The sequence below is a fragment of the Perna viridis genome, chromosome 2, assembly GCF_037379345.1.
Source record: "Perna viridis isolate PV_CMFRI_1.1 ecotype Kerala chromosome 2, ASM3737934v1, whole genome shotgun sequence".
Classification (NCBI taxonomy): domain Eukaryota; kingdom Metazoa; phylum Mollusca; class Bivalvia; order Mytilida; family Mytilidae; genus Perna; species Perna viridis.
Genome location: NC_142446.1, coordinates 1,762,595 through 1,778,788, shown reverse-complemented (window position 1 = coordinate 1,778,788; position 16,194 = coordinate 1,762,595). Strand labels below are relative to the sequence as shown.

Genomic DNA, 16,194 nt, shown 5'->3' with positions numbered 1-16,194 from the left:
TTCTGATAGTTTTCAGGTATTTTTATAATTTTTTTACTTATCAGAAGAAGTGAATATGATGTTTTTTCAAAAAGCTCAAGAAAAACGTGGATGTACATATGTGTACATTTACCTCTGCTGTTCCACTGTTGCAGTTGTCAAGACCCTAACCCTCCTTGGAAAAAAATATATATAACTTTGATTGTATTATCCAAATAGAAGCATAGCTTTTCTAAGACAGGAAAGGCAATCATTTTCTTGTTTACAGCTATCAGTTGCATCTGAATTTTGTTTACATCACATGATATGTGTAAAATACTCCCACCATCCGTGGAGAACTGTAATATTTCCGGTGTCTGCACAAATTTATCTGACTAGCTAAAACTGAAAAGGATGTTACTTGAGATGCTTTTAATAAAAATTGCAAAGTATGGCAAAGTGCTGCATAGCTATTGACTATTTAAAAGGCAAAGGGAAATGGGGATGGGGTTGGAATTTGGGAAAAAACACTTATTTCACAATCATTTGTTTCAAGCAGTTAAAAATTAGCTCCTTGCTCATTCATTGAAAAAAAAAATTTCTCATTATTTAACAAGACAGATTTTCAAATAAAAATATTGATTTCGCTTGATGTTGAAATTTAAATAGCAATATTGCACTTGCAAAACAAAATTTGTCATCTGACCCCCACCCTTTTTGTACTGTTTTCATTATTTTGACGAATCTTGCACGGACAGTACACGTATGGTAAAGCTCTCGGTGCTTGCTGATTTAGGCAATGCCTACTCAATATTACTCATGTGATGCGCTATACGAACACTAATTTGATTAAAGTCTGTTACTGATCATTGTAAGAAGTCAGTTACCTTTCCAAACGGTGAAGTTATGGTGAAGTTGTTGCATGTGTGCAAACTGTAAATTTCTTTGACGTAAATGTAAGCAGGAGAAGACACATATACTTGTATCAACTATCATGTAAAAAATGTATGGTTAACAGAAATGTTTTGGTTGACCGGAAGCCATACTAATTGCATTTGCAATAAAGTTCGTTCTAGGGTTCCCTAAGAAATATATAAGTAATATTGTATTTAAAGAACATCTATCTTCTTCTTCCATGTCAGAAAGCTTACCGTGTTAGGGGATGCCATACTCTGCTTTTCCCATATAATGCAGGCGGAAATACGGATCGTTTAAAAAATACATTTTACGTATAAGTATAGCGAAAAGGTACATGTACATTTTTGTTTTTATAAAGGTACCGTGATTTCTAAAGATATCTCGTCCCATTTATTGATCGCCCCTTCGAAACTTCGAAGATCATAAGCAAGGGCGAATCCTGGATTTGAGTTGACGTGGGGGGGGGGCGTTAATTTAATTAAATGCAGTGCAAAGCAAAGCAAAAAATATATTATGGGGTGAAACTTGTGGTAAAAAAATTAGGGATTTAGGGGGGCGTACGCCCTGTACACCAGTCCTTGGACCCGCGCCTGATAAGAGACCTATAATTACAGATACATGACATTTGGCAAAGATTAAATCCCCAAAAAAACATAAGTCCTTCATGTTTTCTCTCAACATCGGAACAAATTGTGAGGACGTACCTTACTTGTACTGGATTCCAAAACTTCATAAGAATCTATACAAAGAAAGGTATATGCAGGATCTTCATATTGTTTCACGATAGAGATGACAATTCGCCTTACATAGATAATCTGTCTTTTGCATTGTAGTTTCATTTCCATTCAATATGGTACTTTCACATTTTGACAGTTGTATTATTGCATAATTTCTTAATATTTTGACACTCACTTCCATGTGTTATCAAGGAGTTATAGATGCTATATTTAAATCCTTGGCGTTATATTGTCCGCAGTGGAGGATTGACAGCAAGCATAGTTGAAATACCATCTACTATCGTAGTGGCATTAATCATAAATGGATACTTAAAAATTCTGAATATTTATTTCAAAACCTAAAATCCCGCAGCTTTTCAGAAATTAGTCCTCTCCAAATCTTTGAATTTTCAACTCTTTACACTACGTTACCATATGATAAATTGAAATCTCGTTTGAAAGAACTTATTCGTAAATCTTTTGCTGTTTCGAAAAATTATATTGTTCTTCGTTACAAATCAACATGTTTATCTAAAACATCAAGAAGAGCAAAGTATGCTACACAGAAGATCAGGTTTGCGATATGCTTGGTTTTCTCATTGATTTTATAATTGTAACATTTGGAGGAGCTTACAACAAGTTGGCATTCCAGTTGGCACTAACCATGCTCCTCTCCTAGCCTATTTTTTGTTTTTGTTTTTGTTTTTGTTTTTTTTGTTTTTTTTTGTTTTTGTTTTTTTTTGTTTTTTTTTTTGTCAACATATCTACCAAGCTCGAATTTCACAGTACCAAGAATTATGACTTTAATTTTAATATCATACATTTTCCTTACCTGTGCAGCAGTATACCTTCATCTCCTGCATATGGTGTTTTTATTTCAAAACTGATTCGCTACGAGAGCAAGTACTAACTGCTCAGATTTCATTGAACGCTATAAACATATGCCTGAATCAGGGGTATGAGGAAATGTGCCTAAAATGGTCTCTCACCAAATTCTTTTTATGATATCAGTCTTTGGTGAAAAATACTCAGTTTCTTCTAAAATGATTACCTCCATTTCATTGTGTTTTTTTTTGTAATTTGTTCTCGTGCTGATGTGACCGCTGATTTACCGATTATGACACAATATAGCATGCAGATGCTATTTAATCTTCACTGGTATATTCACGCCGCAATGCACGAGGGAGGTTTAGATTTAATACCCATTTCGTTTGAAATGCCTGTACTAAGTCAGGACCACTGCTCCGGTGGTGTAGTATCTATTTAGCCAGATTTATTTTTGACATGACTAGATTATGGATCGAATTAGTGTTCGGTAATTTTGTTGTGATCCTTATTTATCATGAAGGAAATTATCGTTAAAAATAAGACATGTAATTCATGTTACATGTACTATAATGATGTTATACAGTAGAAGGAGAATAACTTTCATTATCCATATGAATGGACCAGTGAGGGCATGATACATTACATATAACATCACATTCCTTGGAACTTATATTATAAGCAGACAACAAAGATCTATAACATAGTACAATAAGGGCTTCAATTATCAAGTTATATCCTTGTGTCCGGAGCAGGAGGAGCAGCTTTTTGCATGGTCCAAATGCTGAGGACACCAAAGGACAATGCTTCATATAACAAATAGGAAATTTGCCAAATTAAAAAAGATTAAAATTATGAGTTCTTTGGATGACCACCTCTGTGTAATTTCTAGTTAGGGGCTCAAAGACGAGGAATGACATCATTGTGTCCCATGCAGATTAGCTAACAAACTGCAAAGGTCACCAAGGGACAATGCTCTATGGTAACTACCGGACTTTGCCCACAATAAAAACCCAATATGTTTACGTCACAGGGTAATACACTCTTTACAGTTTGATTTAAGATGCAAGATTATAGGTTGCTTAGTTTTATGAGGTTGAAAACATTGGTCAATCAAAATTGTCATTGTTTAGTAGCCATATTACCTTTCCATTGGGATTTAGTAGCATATTACATTTCCATTAGAATTTAGTAGCCAAATTACCTTTCCATTAGGATTTAGTAGCCATATTACCTTTCCATTAGAATTTAGTAGCCAAATTACCTTTCCATTAGGATTTAGTAGCATATTACCTTTCCATTAGAATTTAGTAGCCAAATTACCTTTCCATTAGGATTTAGTAGCCAAATTACCTTTCCATTAGGATTTAGTAGCCATATTACCTTTCCATTAGGATTTAGTAGCATATTACCTTTCCTTTAGAATTTAGTAGCCAAATTACCTTTCCATTAGGATTTAGCGAGTTGAAATTTGGACAGATAACATTAATAGACGTGTACATATTTTTTTCTAGTGTCCTCAAGTGATTTGCAAGACAATAAAGCGTTTTTCATCATCTACCTCACCAGAGTTGCACCTGTCTTGCATTGTCGTCTGAACGAATACCATGATAACGACCTTGTTCAATTCTAGGTCGACCTGCCGATACATGTATTTACGTAATCTTTTGAATTTTTTTCCTGTGCTCAGGTGACTGTAAAAGCATTAAATATTTTTTAGACCCGAAATTACTTTTGAAGGGTTGGTACGCTGTGGGACAGCTAGGTCTAGGACATGTAGGAATAGGGAAGTTTACATCACAGCAGTTATTCTCTTTAAAAACAAAGAAAAAAAAATGTTTTGAGTCACAGAAAAAGGGACCTAGTGTAAAAATCTAGTTTTCCCGTAAAAACCAGGATAAACGCATAACAAAAACAAAAACAAGTAAAAATCAAGCCCTTGCCCATTTTTCCTCAATGTTTGGAATATTTTGGAAACCTGTGGATATTTGTTTTTTTTCGAGAAGAGGGTGCAACCATCAGCCACTTAGAGTAAGATGGGTACACAATTAAGGGTGAATTATTGCTCCTACGAAGAGCTTCTAGAGCTCCCAGGTATAGCTAGGTAGAGCGTTAGTGGGGCAAATTCTTGATTTGACGGATGAGAAGGGGTCCATGACTTTTCACGACCTTGGTGAGATCCCGTACTTAAGGGTTACGCCCCTGTTAGTGGAAATGCTGGACTTAACCACATATGAGGAAGAAAGTGAGGGGGGTTATAAGGATGACCAGTGGGATCACGGGAAACAGTCAAAAGAATTGATGAGTTGGTAAGGACAAGGTCCAAACCGGGCCAACAGGGTTATGTAACCCTGAGCACCACCGCATTTAGAAGGGAGTAAGGTAGTGAGGAAGTCTTGGGCAGAGAGAACCCCTTCACCCCTAGAGTCAAGTGAGATATCCCTGGATGATATTGGAGAGCATGACTCTGCGTTTTGTGTTACCCCTGGCCCCCATCACATGCAACCCCGTGGTCACACACCACCCCTGGTCTAAGGCAACCCCACCAGAGACCAAGATCAGTGTCGCAAAGGTTGACGTATAATACCTCATTAGCTGCCATATCGCTAGGGCACCCCCACCACTGGAAGGTTATGGTAGGGGGAGAGGAGGGATGCATTTGTTGGTAGTAGGGGTTACAATCGGAATAGGTCAAACTTTCAACCTAATGAGGTGGAAACGCCGTCAGGTAGGAGGGGTCCTTTCCAAGAAAGGTGGAACAGTAGAACAGACCCGAATAGGGGAAACATGGAGATGTACAGGTAGGCGATGGGAGGAACTGTAGGGACGAATCCTATAGAGAAAATAGGGGAGATGTGGTTAGAGACAGGCCCCAAGATGCATGAGCATTTTTCCATTGAAAAAATATTTAACGATTTGAAAAAAAAACCATTTCAGAACCGCTTTTGAAAACCCAAAACCCAAACCTCATATTATTTGTATATATGACTACTCCTACTATGTAAGACGTTGGAATTCCGTTCCTTCGTAACCCAACTAAGTAAGGAAATAGCCTACCAGACAACCTCTAGCACTGCTAGAGTAATATATAGACCATCCGTTCAGACCTAAAAAATGTTATGTTTCCAGTCACCTTGACGACCGTCCTTCAGACCCCTGCCCAAAAGTTATTATTTTTGATTTTGAAAGTAAAAAAAATAAAAAGGCTACCGACTGCCTTCCAGAAAAAAAGAAGACAATAAAACCAAAGATGTTCTTTTTTTCTATCCTAGATGGAAAAACAAAGAGTTAGAAATACTGGTTGTTTATATTTAGAATCGATTGTAAACACACATGCCGGGAGTGTGCTCTTAGCCGTGGATAATCCCTTTTGGGATGCGACACTTGAAATATTTTTTGTTTTGACCAACACCGTCAAAACAAAAAACATCTCCAGAGTCGAATCCCAGAGGGGATTAGATTACGTGGACTAAGTCCACATTTAGTCTTTGCAGATTTGGTTTTCATTGTATTCTGATTTCGTGTCAATATGACTTATTTCATTTAAAAATTGAAATAAAAATAAAAATAAATCCTTCTCAACAATTGACTGACATGCACCAATGAGTTGACTTACCTATTAACCTGGTAGCCTGGATCTGATATCTTCCGTTAAATATTTCAAATATATATTAGTTAAAGACCTCGTTCAATATGGGCAACTAATAGAGACTAGATGATGGATAAAATGGTCGCAGTATAATGTTGATTAGACGGAACCTGTCAAGATATTCAGAAATACCGATGCAACATAGGGCAAATCTGAGCACCATTGGTATCAATGGATGCTGTGTTTCCTCTTGGTAGACAAAACGGCAAGAGAGAAATAAAGGTCACGAGATACACTTTCGTCAGGTCGCATCCCATCACCCTCTGGTGCAGTAATCAAAGGAGTGCAGCAAAATTAATGTTAGCAAAGTGATAGCAATTTTTTTTATATCGTAATAGCTATTTATATATAAATACTTAGGGAAGCCCAAACTGGTAACAGAAAAGAACCGAGTACTCATGGTTGGCATGAGATGGTCTACCCCGACTTCTTAAGGTAACGCAAGAAAGTACAAAATTTTGATTTGATCCGACGTACAATACTGGAAATCGTGATCCCATACCTTGCCAGATTTCGCCACATCTATACTGTGACGGAGTTTTATTATAAATGTCAAAAATGAGAAAACAACAATATATACAATAAGATTTTAAGACTTTTAAAAAGTAGTCAAGGGAACCAAGCTTATAGTGGTAATCAAAAGAATGTAATCCAGGTACAAGGACCAGACATGGAAAACAGACATACACAACAAAGAACATTAAGTAACTAAAATCATACATACACAGTAACAAAAGCAAATGAGCAACTTGGACTCCACTAAAAACTAGGAGCATGGACCAGGTGTACCGGTAGGGTAAGCGTCCTCTGCTTTTCTAGAAACACCCGCCAGTCTTGTAGCAACATAACTCTGTTCCAGAAGCCTATTTGTTACAGTTCTAGCGCGATACAAAAAGTCTGCGTAGTTTCGGCAAGCTCTGGCATAACGTATGAGTTGTGATACGAACACACCACACGCGGGAGCTGAAAGGATGTTGCCACAGATGAAAGGAAAGTTGACAATTCTGAATGAAAAGTCATTACGTTTGTCGTAAAATTTGGTCAATAGTTTTCCTTTACCGTTGATTTCTAAGTGTAGGTCAAGATATGAGGCTGACTTCACAGTGTCTGTAGTATCCTTTATCTCAAGTTCTTTGGGGTAGATGCGATGTATCAAATCCCCAAAATTATGATTGTTTAAAGATAATATGTCATTTATATAGCGGAAACTGAGATCAAAGGATCTAGCCAAACGATATTCTTTCTTTCGGATCAGATTAGCTATAAAGTCAGCCTCATAAGAGTGAAGGAATAGGTCAGCAAGTAAAGGAGCACATTTTGTTCTCATTGGAATACCGACCGTTTGTTGAAAAACACTTATTCAAGATTAATTTTTTAACTAAATATACAATACATGTGCATCCTATTTTCATTAATGCAGTCAGTATTACTATATAAAGCAGTTGTTATTTTACAGTTTGAGTACAGATAAGCGTGATTGAACAGCTGATATCGGATTGGATCAAAATGTGTTTATACCTGTTTATACTGTTTATTGCCGTTATGATCCTGGTTAAGTTACTATCAACCAAATGCAAAAATCAGAGTTGTATCAAGCTTGAATGTTGTGTTAACACTTACCCAAATTGTCGAGGGTTCTACCTCTACGGTCGTATCATTCTGCAACCCGGGAAGCTTTACATTCCTTGTTGAAAATTTGAAATTGTTACTATTAGGTTGCATTATACTTGCAGATGCAAAAGGTGATTTGTTACACAAAGTTTACCCGGCTTTATTAAGTTAACCTCAACAAAAAGGATGAAACTTAATGGAATTTTGATCGTCGGTATTCTAGTATTTATACATGTACGTAAATAGATTAAATAATGTTGATGATAAAGAGGTGTGCGATGCATGCTTTCAGCTATACGGAAATATTACGACACACACCAGCTTGGATTGATCTGGATTAAATTTTATAACATGGTAAAGGAAGGTATGTATTGATTTTGGAGTTTTGGAGGAATATTGCGTGGTCCTCTGAACAACCAATGTTATGTCGTTACCGGGATGTTTTCTAGGTGCTGCATCTTGTCCACTGTGTGATCGTGTTTAGTAGTTGAATTTTCTGTTGAAAAAAATCCGGCCTAGTTTTAAAATTCGTAAACCATAGAATTAGAGACAGTGTGATTTTAACACAAACATAAGAAATTTGGGACTGAAAGGGTGAGAGAGGAATCAAGAGTAAAAAACAAGAACAAAAACAAAGGACGTGGATACAAAACTTAATCCTAAACTCACAGAAGTACAGACAACTCGCCCTTACTAATGATCATAAGAACTGTTGTTTAAGGCAGTTAAACGGATTTCAACAGAATCATGATAAAACAGATTTTTAAATAATTTGAATATTTTGACGAAGAAAAAACAATATGCGAACGGAAACGTTTTCACGTAAAAGCCATGTTCAACATTACCATGGACACCTCCAAAGCAAAAATTAATCATTAGTCATAAGATTTTCGCGAATAAAACTCATAGTAAATAGAGTGAAAAGTGAACTCAAATAATATTTGAGTGAATATTGCTGATAGATGTACATTTGTGGTACTCACTTTCGGTCTATTACCACTTTGCCGATATAAAAGTACATGTAACCTTGAACTTAATTGTTGACAAGCTATACCAGGTAAACTTCGGTAAATATATGTCATGTGAATACCGTCCCTATGATTATTACAGCCAGAAAAAAAATCATAAATTTGGCATTTTGGTAGATACACATTTGACGGACTTGTGTATTGATCCATTTTTTTTATTAAACGTACCACCCCTCAAAATCATTTTAATTAAAGATCGAGGCTCTATCTTATTATTATTTCATACAGTTTTTGTTGATAATTGAATTTTTATTAAGAATAATATTCCTTATCTAAATTGAAAATTATAACTTTTTGTTTTAAATAAACCTTTAAGGTTAGCAACGGAAATAAACATTATTTACTTTTCCGCCTCAACTGAACGAGAGCGCGATTTCTGTTCTGCTTGATATATATTACTACTATATGATACGATGATGTGTCGGCTGATATAATTGTAGTATCATTATCAGGCGTGTGCCGAATGAAGAAAACTGGAACTTTAATCAAAGGCAAAGTGCCGAAATCATATCAGAAGATATCATGAGAGGGACATATATTTGTATTTAACAATACCCGGTTGTTAAGTTTGAAGTTTCACCAAAGGAATGTACGAAATAATTCGTCAACAGCACCAAATACATCGAACAAAGGTCTGAAATATCAGCTGCATGTACATGACCTTGATTTCCCCAGAGCTCACCTCATGTAAAGTATGATAGAACGGTATGATATCAGTAGGCCGATTATGGTTCCATTTGTTATAGCCAATCGGGAATGGAAGGTCTCATATTATTCGTTATAGGGTTTACAACAGTTCTTTTTTTTTTAAATCAAAAGATAGAGAAAAAAAGATCTACAAAAGTTTTTTTCGCTGTAAAATGCCTTTTAAACTCCAATTCAATTTCTTGTACTCATGCCCAAAAGGATCCATTGGAATTTCGATTTTTCGTTTACACAAGGAGAATGTCACACACCTTAAATATGAACTTGTCCATTTAAGGAATCTTGTATATAAGTGTGACCTGTCCATTACTACAGTACAGAATCTAGAACTATGATAAGACAGACCATAATTGCTTGTGTCCTCGTTTGTGTGTCTGCTGTGGAAATTCATAGATATAGGGACTGTGGTAAGTCAAAGTCTTACAAAGAATATCAATCAGATTATCATTTAAAAAAACGGCAAACCATATGGGTTTAATAGCATTCCAAGTAGGAATTCGGCAATTCACTTATTAAACTATTCTTAATATCAAAAAGCTGTTAGTTTTCCTTAATATTCTGGAAACTTTATTACAGATTTTCTGTAGACCGGGAAAGTGGTCATCATAATACCGTGTAACCTGTATAGGTTATAATTTACCAAAAACGCTAAAGCAAAAGTTTGATTCATTTTGTCAATTTTCGAAAGACAAATTTATGACCAGATTAATATTTTTATCTATACTTTTGAAAGTATATGAAACGAGACTGGATTGAACTGAAGATGACAGTTTTAACTTTATCTACTGACTTATCATCGAGACGGGTTTGTTAAATTGATTACATTACATCATTTAGATAGGGCAAAGAACTAATACACCAATGTTGGACAACATGTTCAACATTATAATTTTTACCTTCTGTCAATTGAGAACAACTACTATCTTTAAAAAAGATAGCCGACGCTAATTCTCGTTTTAAATAAGATTTTATTGGTGAACTGTGTGCCACTGTACTATGTTTCGAATTTCAATTATTTTATTGGTCCAACAAGTAAACTATTTCCAATTATTCAATTTTTAAAAGATAATTTAGTATAAAAAAATTATCGAAAATATTCCGGACACTTATACCCCCATGGAGCCTTAAATTTCACGGCTGCTATCACGGGTGTCTAATCAAATGCGAGTTTGTAAGCTGTATCGTTTAGGTTGCCATTGTTAAGCAATATGGATGTCATGTGATGTCAATGCCCCCCTCCCCCCCCCCAAAAAAAACCCCAAAAAATGGAGCCTTGATTTTCACAGTGGCTATCACAGTTGTCCAATCAAATGCGAGGTTGTGAGCTGCATCGGTTAGGTTGCCATGGTTAAGGATCATATACGTCATGTGATGTCAAAGCGAACTCTATACCGACTGCGTCGGAACCAGAAATTTCAAAACACTTGACAATAAATGTGACAATTCATGTTATTTTTATAGGATCAAGAGATGGATTAATCAAGTCGATTGACATTAGTCCATGTACCCAGGAACCATGCTACCTAAAACGTGGAACAAATGTCACTGTTTCTATAACATTTACATCAAGTGAGTATTCAAACTATGAAAGATTAAAGTAGAATACCGAAATAAATTAAACCTTATACGCTGGGACATTATAGCCTCGGGCCTTTCAATAGTAATAAAGAACGTATATATATATATATGTCTATCTCCACAGATTTTGAAAAGGGGGTCCAAGCTATAATTAGCTCATTTTCCCCAAGTTTGCACATACTGGTAATTTACATTTTTCCAGAAGAAGGGTCTATCCTACGAACTGCCACTGCAAATTACAATTTATAAATGTCTTAAAACAACTACGTGTGTCATATGTCACGATTGCAGAGGTGGACACATCCAAAGTAACCACATCAGTACATGGAATCCTGGCTTTCCTTCCAATCCCATTCCTTGGAATTCCGAAAGACTCTTGTGCCAACCATAATGTTGACCATTGTCCTATTACAAGCGGAGAAACACTAACATATACCAACCAGATTTACGTTCAGCCAGTATATCCATTGGTAGGTAAATTTAGATACACGTTTAACAACCAGATTTAGGTTTATTCAACATATACACTGTCACACATGTCATTTTAGGACATCTGATAATAGCATAATATACACTTATCTTACAAAATGTTTTCAATGAAAAAAATATCACTGATTTATTTACATTGTGTCATATATCAATGTATGTATGTGTAAGATTTTCATTTAAGTTTAAAAAGTTGCTTCAACACTACACCTATTATAATATAAAAGACAACTATAGTCATAGATTTAGTGAGCAAATGTTTGTAACACTGATTTTTCTTATTGTCAATTCAAAATTCTTCGTTTAAAACTGAAAAAAAAATCATATGATATGTAACGTCTGACGGGTATTGAGTCAACCACGCACTGAGAGTGACTGTTTTAAGACTAATACAAATCTATGTCTGTCATCCAAGCACGGAACACGAACCTTTGTCTGCAATCTAATCCCAGAGTGACTGTTTTAAGTCTTGTACATATCTAGGTCTGTCATCCACCCACAGAGAGTGGCTGTTTTAAGACTAATACAAACCTATGTCTGTCATCCAAGCACAGAACACGAATCTTTGTCTGCCATCTACTCCCAGAGTGGCTGTTTTAAGTCTTACACATATCTAGTTACAAGTATGTTTTATCTTTGATCTGTTTTTAAAATTTGAGTACTGAAACGTAACGATATTTTACTTGACTTTTTTTCAGGTTCGTGTCAGTGTCAAATTTGAGGTCAAGGACGAGCACCGTGATATGGTCTGTTTTCTCTTCCCAACAGAGATTGTCAACTAAAACACTCAATTTGGAACAATTTTTTTTTAAATACATGATGATATTGTATATTAAGTTTCCTCATCTTGTGCATTTACTTATTATTATAAAGTGAATGGAAACAGAAAAAGAGTACAAATTGAAAAAAGGACATGTAAAATGCAACGGAGACAACATGCCTGTACGACATGTAAAAAAAACACTTTTTTCTTTCGAAAGCCAGTATACATAAAAATCGATACACGAGGTGGTCAAATACCAATATTAGAAATCATAGCTTCCGATCAAAATACGACAAGTGGAATGGTTTGTATCTATTTCAGATTAAATTCCATAAAATAAAATGAATTATGTAAATGCGTGGTTGGTTTTCACACGTTTCAATACAACAATATTCTACAGATCTTTTGTTAAACGACGTCTTAAACACATACGATTTTTTTCTGCGACGATTTATGAGGTAATTTAATTACCGGTATATTAACATTATCCAAGGGCATATTACAAGCATTACATAGAACTCAATACAACAACAAACAAAAACAAAGGATAAACACGTACTTTCGTACGAAAACATGATACAGCTTTCATTGCTGACTATTGGTTATAGACATATCCTAACGTTGCACGATTTAGACAACGGAACAATTAAGGAATGTAACTAATACTTTGTGTAAAGAACTTAGGTTCTATTTACATAAGATATTAGTTACATTACTTATAATTTACTATTTTGGCAAAAACTAAGATACAAAAAATCAAATCAATTTATTCCAATACACAGGCCTTTTTTCAGACAGGATAATTTCATTGATAAAAGTCAAGTAGTCCGGTTAAAAGGGGCGTGGTTTAAATGACCCTTTTTATTGATCAGATGATAGGATTAGTTTGTATCTAAGATAAAATCAAAGCGCTGAGGCACTGAGTCATGGAAGACCTTAAATACCAAAAATTTTAAGCTTAATAAACCGATGAGCCGGTCATTTTTTAAAAGAAAAACCAGATGTTTTAATGCAATACAATATTTATACAATACAATATTTATACTGTTATTTTATGTATTTTTGGATCTTCATTTGTACTATCGCTTCTGATATTCCTGACCGGTGTACTTTAAGTCCACATTTTACACTTCATATGAATTCACTGGGAATTACTGACTATCATGATTAGATACATTTTCAAATAAGTGTGTATATAGCAGTGTTGCCATAGATGTCACAGCGGTACGAGTTCTAGTCCCGCGATGGGAACGACCAAAAATTTGCTTTGCAAATTTGACAGTTCTAACATCGTTTTATATATAATGAATTCCGTTGATTCGAGGGGTTGAAGATAGGCCTTAAGGGAGAAATGAGCAAAAACTTCTTCTTTTTTGTCAATTCTCTCATTTTTCATTAACTGGGGAAAAAAATTTCGTAATACAAATGTAGATTAAATTGACAAAAATGTCAATATTGCTATTTTTAAACACAATTTACCAAAATTTGTCCTTGTCATTGATATCTAGAAAAGGCCCTGGATTAAACTTGTCGAAACTGTTCACTTTTACAATAAATTACTACCTTTCTCTAGGAGCTTTTAAACGAGGAAACATTCTTGCCGTAAAAACTGTTATGCAGCTTAAAGATCTTAAATTAAAAACACCGTTGTATATATTCTTTATTAACTCTTCAATTATCTCATAGATTTGAGGAATTGAAGATTCCAATTAAGCTAGAAAGAGTCGAGCTTATTGAGACATGGTGAATACGGTAAATATGATGTTATCACACATGCACTTTGAGTATAAATCAGTTCTTTTTTTGTATGGCAACAAAAAAAATTACCGGTGAACCCAAACCCCATGAGTACCACTTTTTATGATGAATCAGTATTACACTTAAAGTTCAATAATGCATGTGCGTTGCTTTCATTTTTCTGCATGTTTGTTTCACAAATACATGTATGTAAAATATTTCAAAAATAAGCAACTCTTTCACACATATGTATGTTCATTTAATTTTGAACAAACAATATAGTATTGTACTAAGGTCATGAATACTGTCAAGCAGTTGACATTTTCCTTAACTTTTTTTTTAATTTAAAAAAAGATCTGTGAGATATTAAAACAGGTACCTATAGCTTATCATATTTTTCTTAGGTGCCTTGTCTTTGTATATGTATGTCTCTATTCAATATGTCTTGATGAGGAGCTTTTCTAATGCAGTTGTTTTATATATTTAGAAAAACGCTAAAAGACATACTTAATATTTGTCATGACATTGCGTTATTTTCTGGAATAATAACTTTTTTCCGAACTTCAGAGGGTATAATTAGGTCTTGCGAATATATGAAGTGCTAAGAAATTAGGCTTTATGTTTGTATAATTTTTTATTAAGAGAGTTAACATATACATTTACAGCTGCCTCATACTACACATACATGTACATGCACCAGCACTTGAGCATCACTTTGTTTCATGCTAAAATAGTATCTGAGCACACAAAAAATGGTCTGTTCACACTTTTGCTTTCTTCTCACATCTTCTAAGTAATGGCAACTGAAAAGAGCAACCAGTGAATATATACAACAAGGAAAAAACTGTAAATATGTCTTTGGTAAATACAATATGTTACAAAGACATAAGGATTGAACTCAAGTTATAACAACATTATGGAGGTCCTCTCCCATACAAATAATCATGATTACAAAGAATGCATAATGTCGGCAAATAGATATAATTAAAAATAACAATAGAAATGAAAAGGTAATGCAAATTAACATGAACGATATGAAATTAAAAGAAGGAAATGGAATAAAAGGGGGGTCTGGCAAAAGGGCGGGGTGGGAGTAACGTGAGAGATAGTCATTTCATATATACATGCAGTATTATTCAAACCTTTTAGTTTGTTTGATAAAATGATGAACACTAACAAAAATATCCGTGTTTTCAACGTATGTGGGGTTTTCGTCACCAGCCAACAGAAATTCTATTGTTACGTTAAAACCGCCTAACCGTGCCAACAGGGAATTTCTATGTTCATTATACAAATTGCATTCCATAAAAAAGTGGATGCAATCATCGAAAGGATGTCCACAACTACAAGGAGGGGTTGGCACTACATTTATACGATATAAATCAGCATTTAGGGAACTGCGCATGTTTCTTAGCCTGGTATGTATAACATTAATTTTCCTTTCACCAAAATTGAAGTACTCAGGGCGGGGGGGGGGGGGGTTTCCCGTTGTCCTTTAATGATTCTTTTGCAAATGCTTATGTTTCTTGCATTTCTTGTCTCTAAATATAGCTGATTGCAGTCTCTTACTGTTGAATAGAAAAATGACCTTTCGGTACTAGTTAATCTGAAGTGGGGTATGGTATAATCAACACTGTTGCGTAAATTATACGACGAAATATGGTTATTAAGTTGGGGCATAACATCACTTAAGTATTGTGGACACAGATGGTTATGAATGGAGTAAAACATGTTAAGACGTTTGAATCGTCTATCTTCCAATAATCCCAATCTGTTTCATAGTAAATCGATTCCCTACTGGCAAAAATAGGTAATCCTGTTACAATACGCCAAGCTTCAAGTTGCAATTTTTCTAAATTGTTTTTAACATCAAGACCACACCCGTCCCAGACTTCTGAAGCGTATTTCATGACTGGACGAATGAAAGTTAGATAAATTTTAGCTAAATATTTTCTACAGACGTTGCGTACATTGTTGGTGTCACATTCGATTGAACAGTGGCTGGTTACGAAAAACGAAATATTGCTATTAGAATGTGGAGTCATCAAAGGCAATATAGATATTAAAATGATCGAAAATGGTTGTTGTTTTAGGATTACAATCATAAATCTTTGAAAGATGCCGTTAATTATGGAGGGAAAACATGATTCGATCACAAGAAAGTCCATTTTCATATGTGGACGGGTAACATTAAGAAATGCTTGCTCCAATATATCTAAG

The 16,194-nt window shown here is 34.9% G+C and overlaps 2 protein-coding genes across 4 annotated transcripts in view; one reads left to right on the top strand and one right to left on the bottom strand.

Moving 5' to 3' along the window:
* LOC148623263 (uncharacterized) overlaps positions 1–1,228 on the bottom strand; it is a 37,416-nt gene extending 36,188 nt beyond the window's left edge. The window contains exon 1 of one of the 3 annotated variants that reach the window (XM_088564996.1): positions 1,110–1,228. In XM_088564996.1, the coding sequence (XP_088421122.1) occupies positions 1,110–1,127 (18 nt within the window). In that variant the 5' untranslated portion in view covers positions 1,128–1,228. The remainder of the gene's footprint in view (positions 1–1,109) is intronic. The other 2 variants (XM_088564998.1, XM_088564995.1) reach the window with 2 other exon arrangements.
* An 8,439-nt stretch (positions 1,229–9,667) lies between these two features.
* LOC148623262 (ecdysteroid-regulated 16 kDa protein-like) lies at positions 9,668–12,304 on the top strand. Its single transcript, XM_088564985.1, has 4 exons — positions 9,668–9,817; positions 10,872–10,979; positions 11,280–11,458; positions 12,173–12,304. Exons 1-4 carry the CDS (start codon positions 9,742–9,744, stop codon positions 12,254–12,256), a joined length of 447 nt encoding a protein of 148 aa, XP_088421111.1. The 5' UTR covers positions 9,668–9,741; the 3' UTR covers positions 12,257–12,304.
* The last annotated feature ends 3,890 nt before the right edge of the window (positions 12,305–16,194 follow it).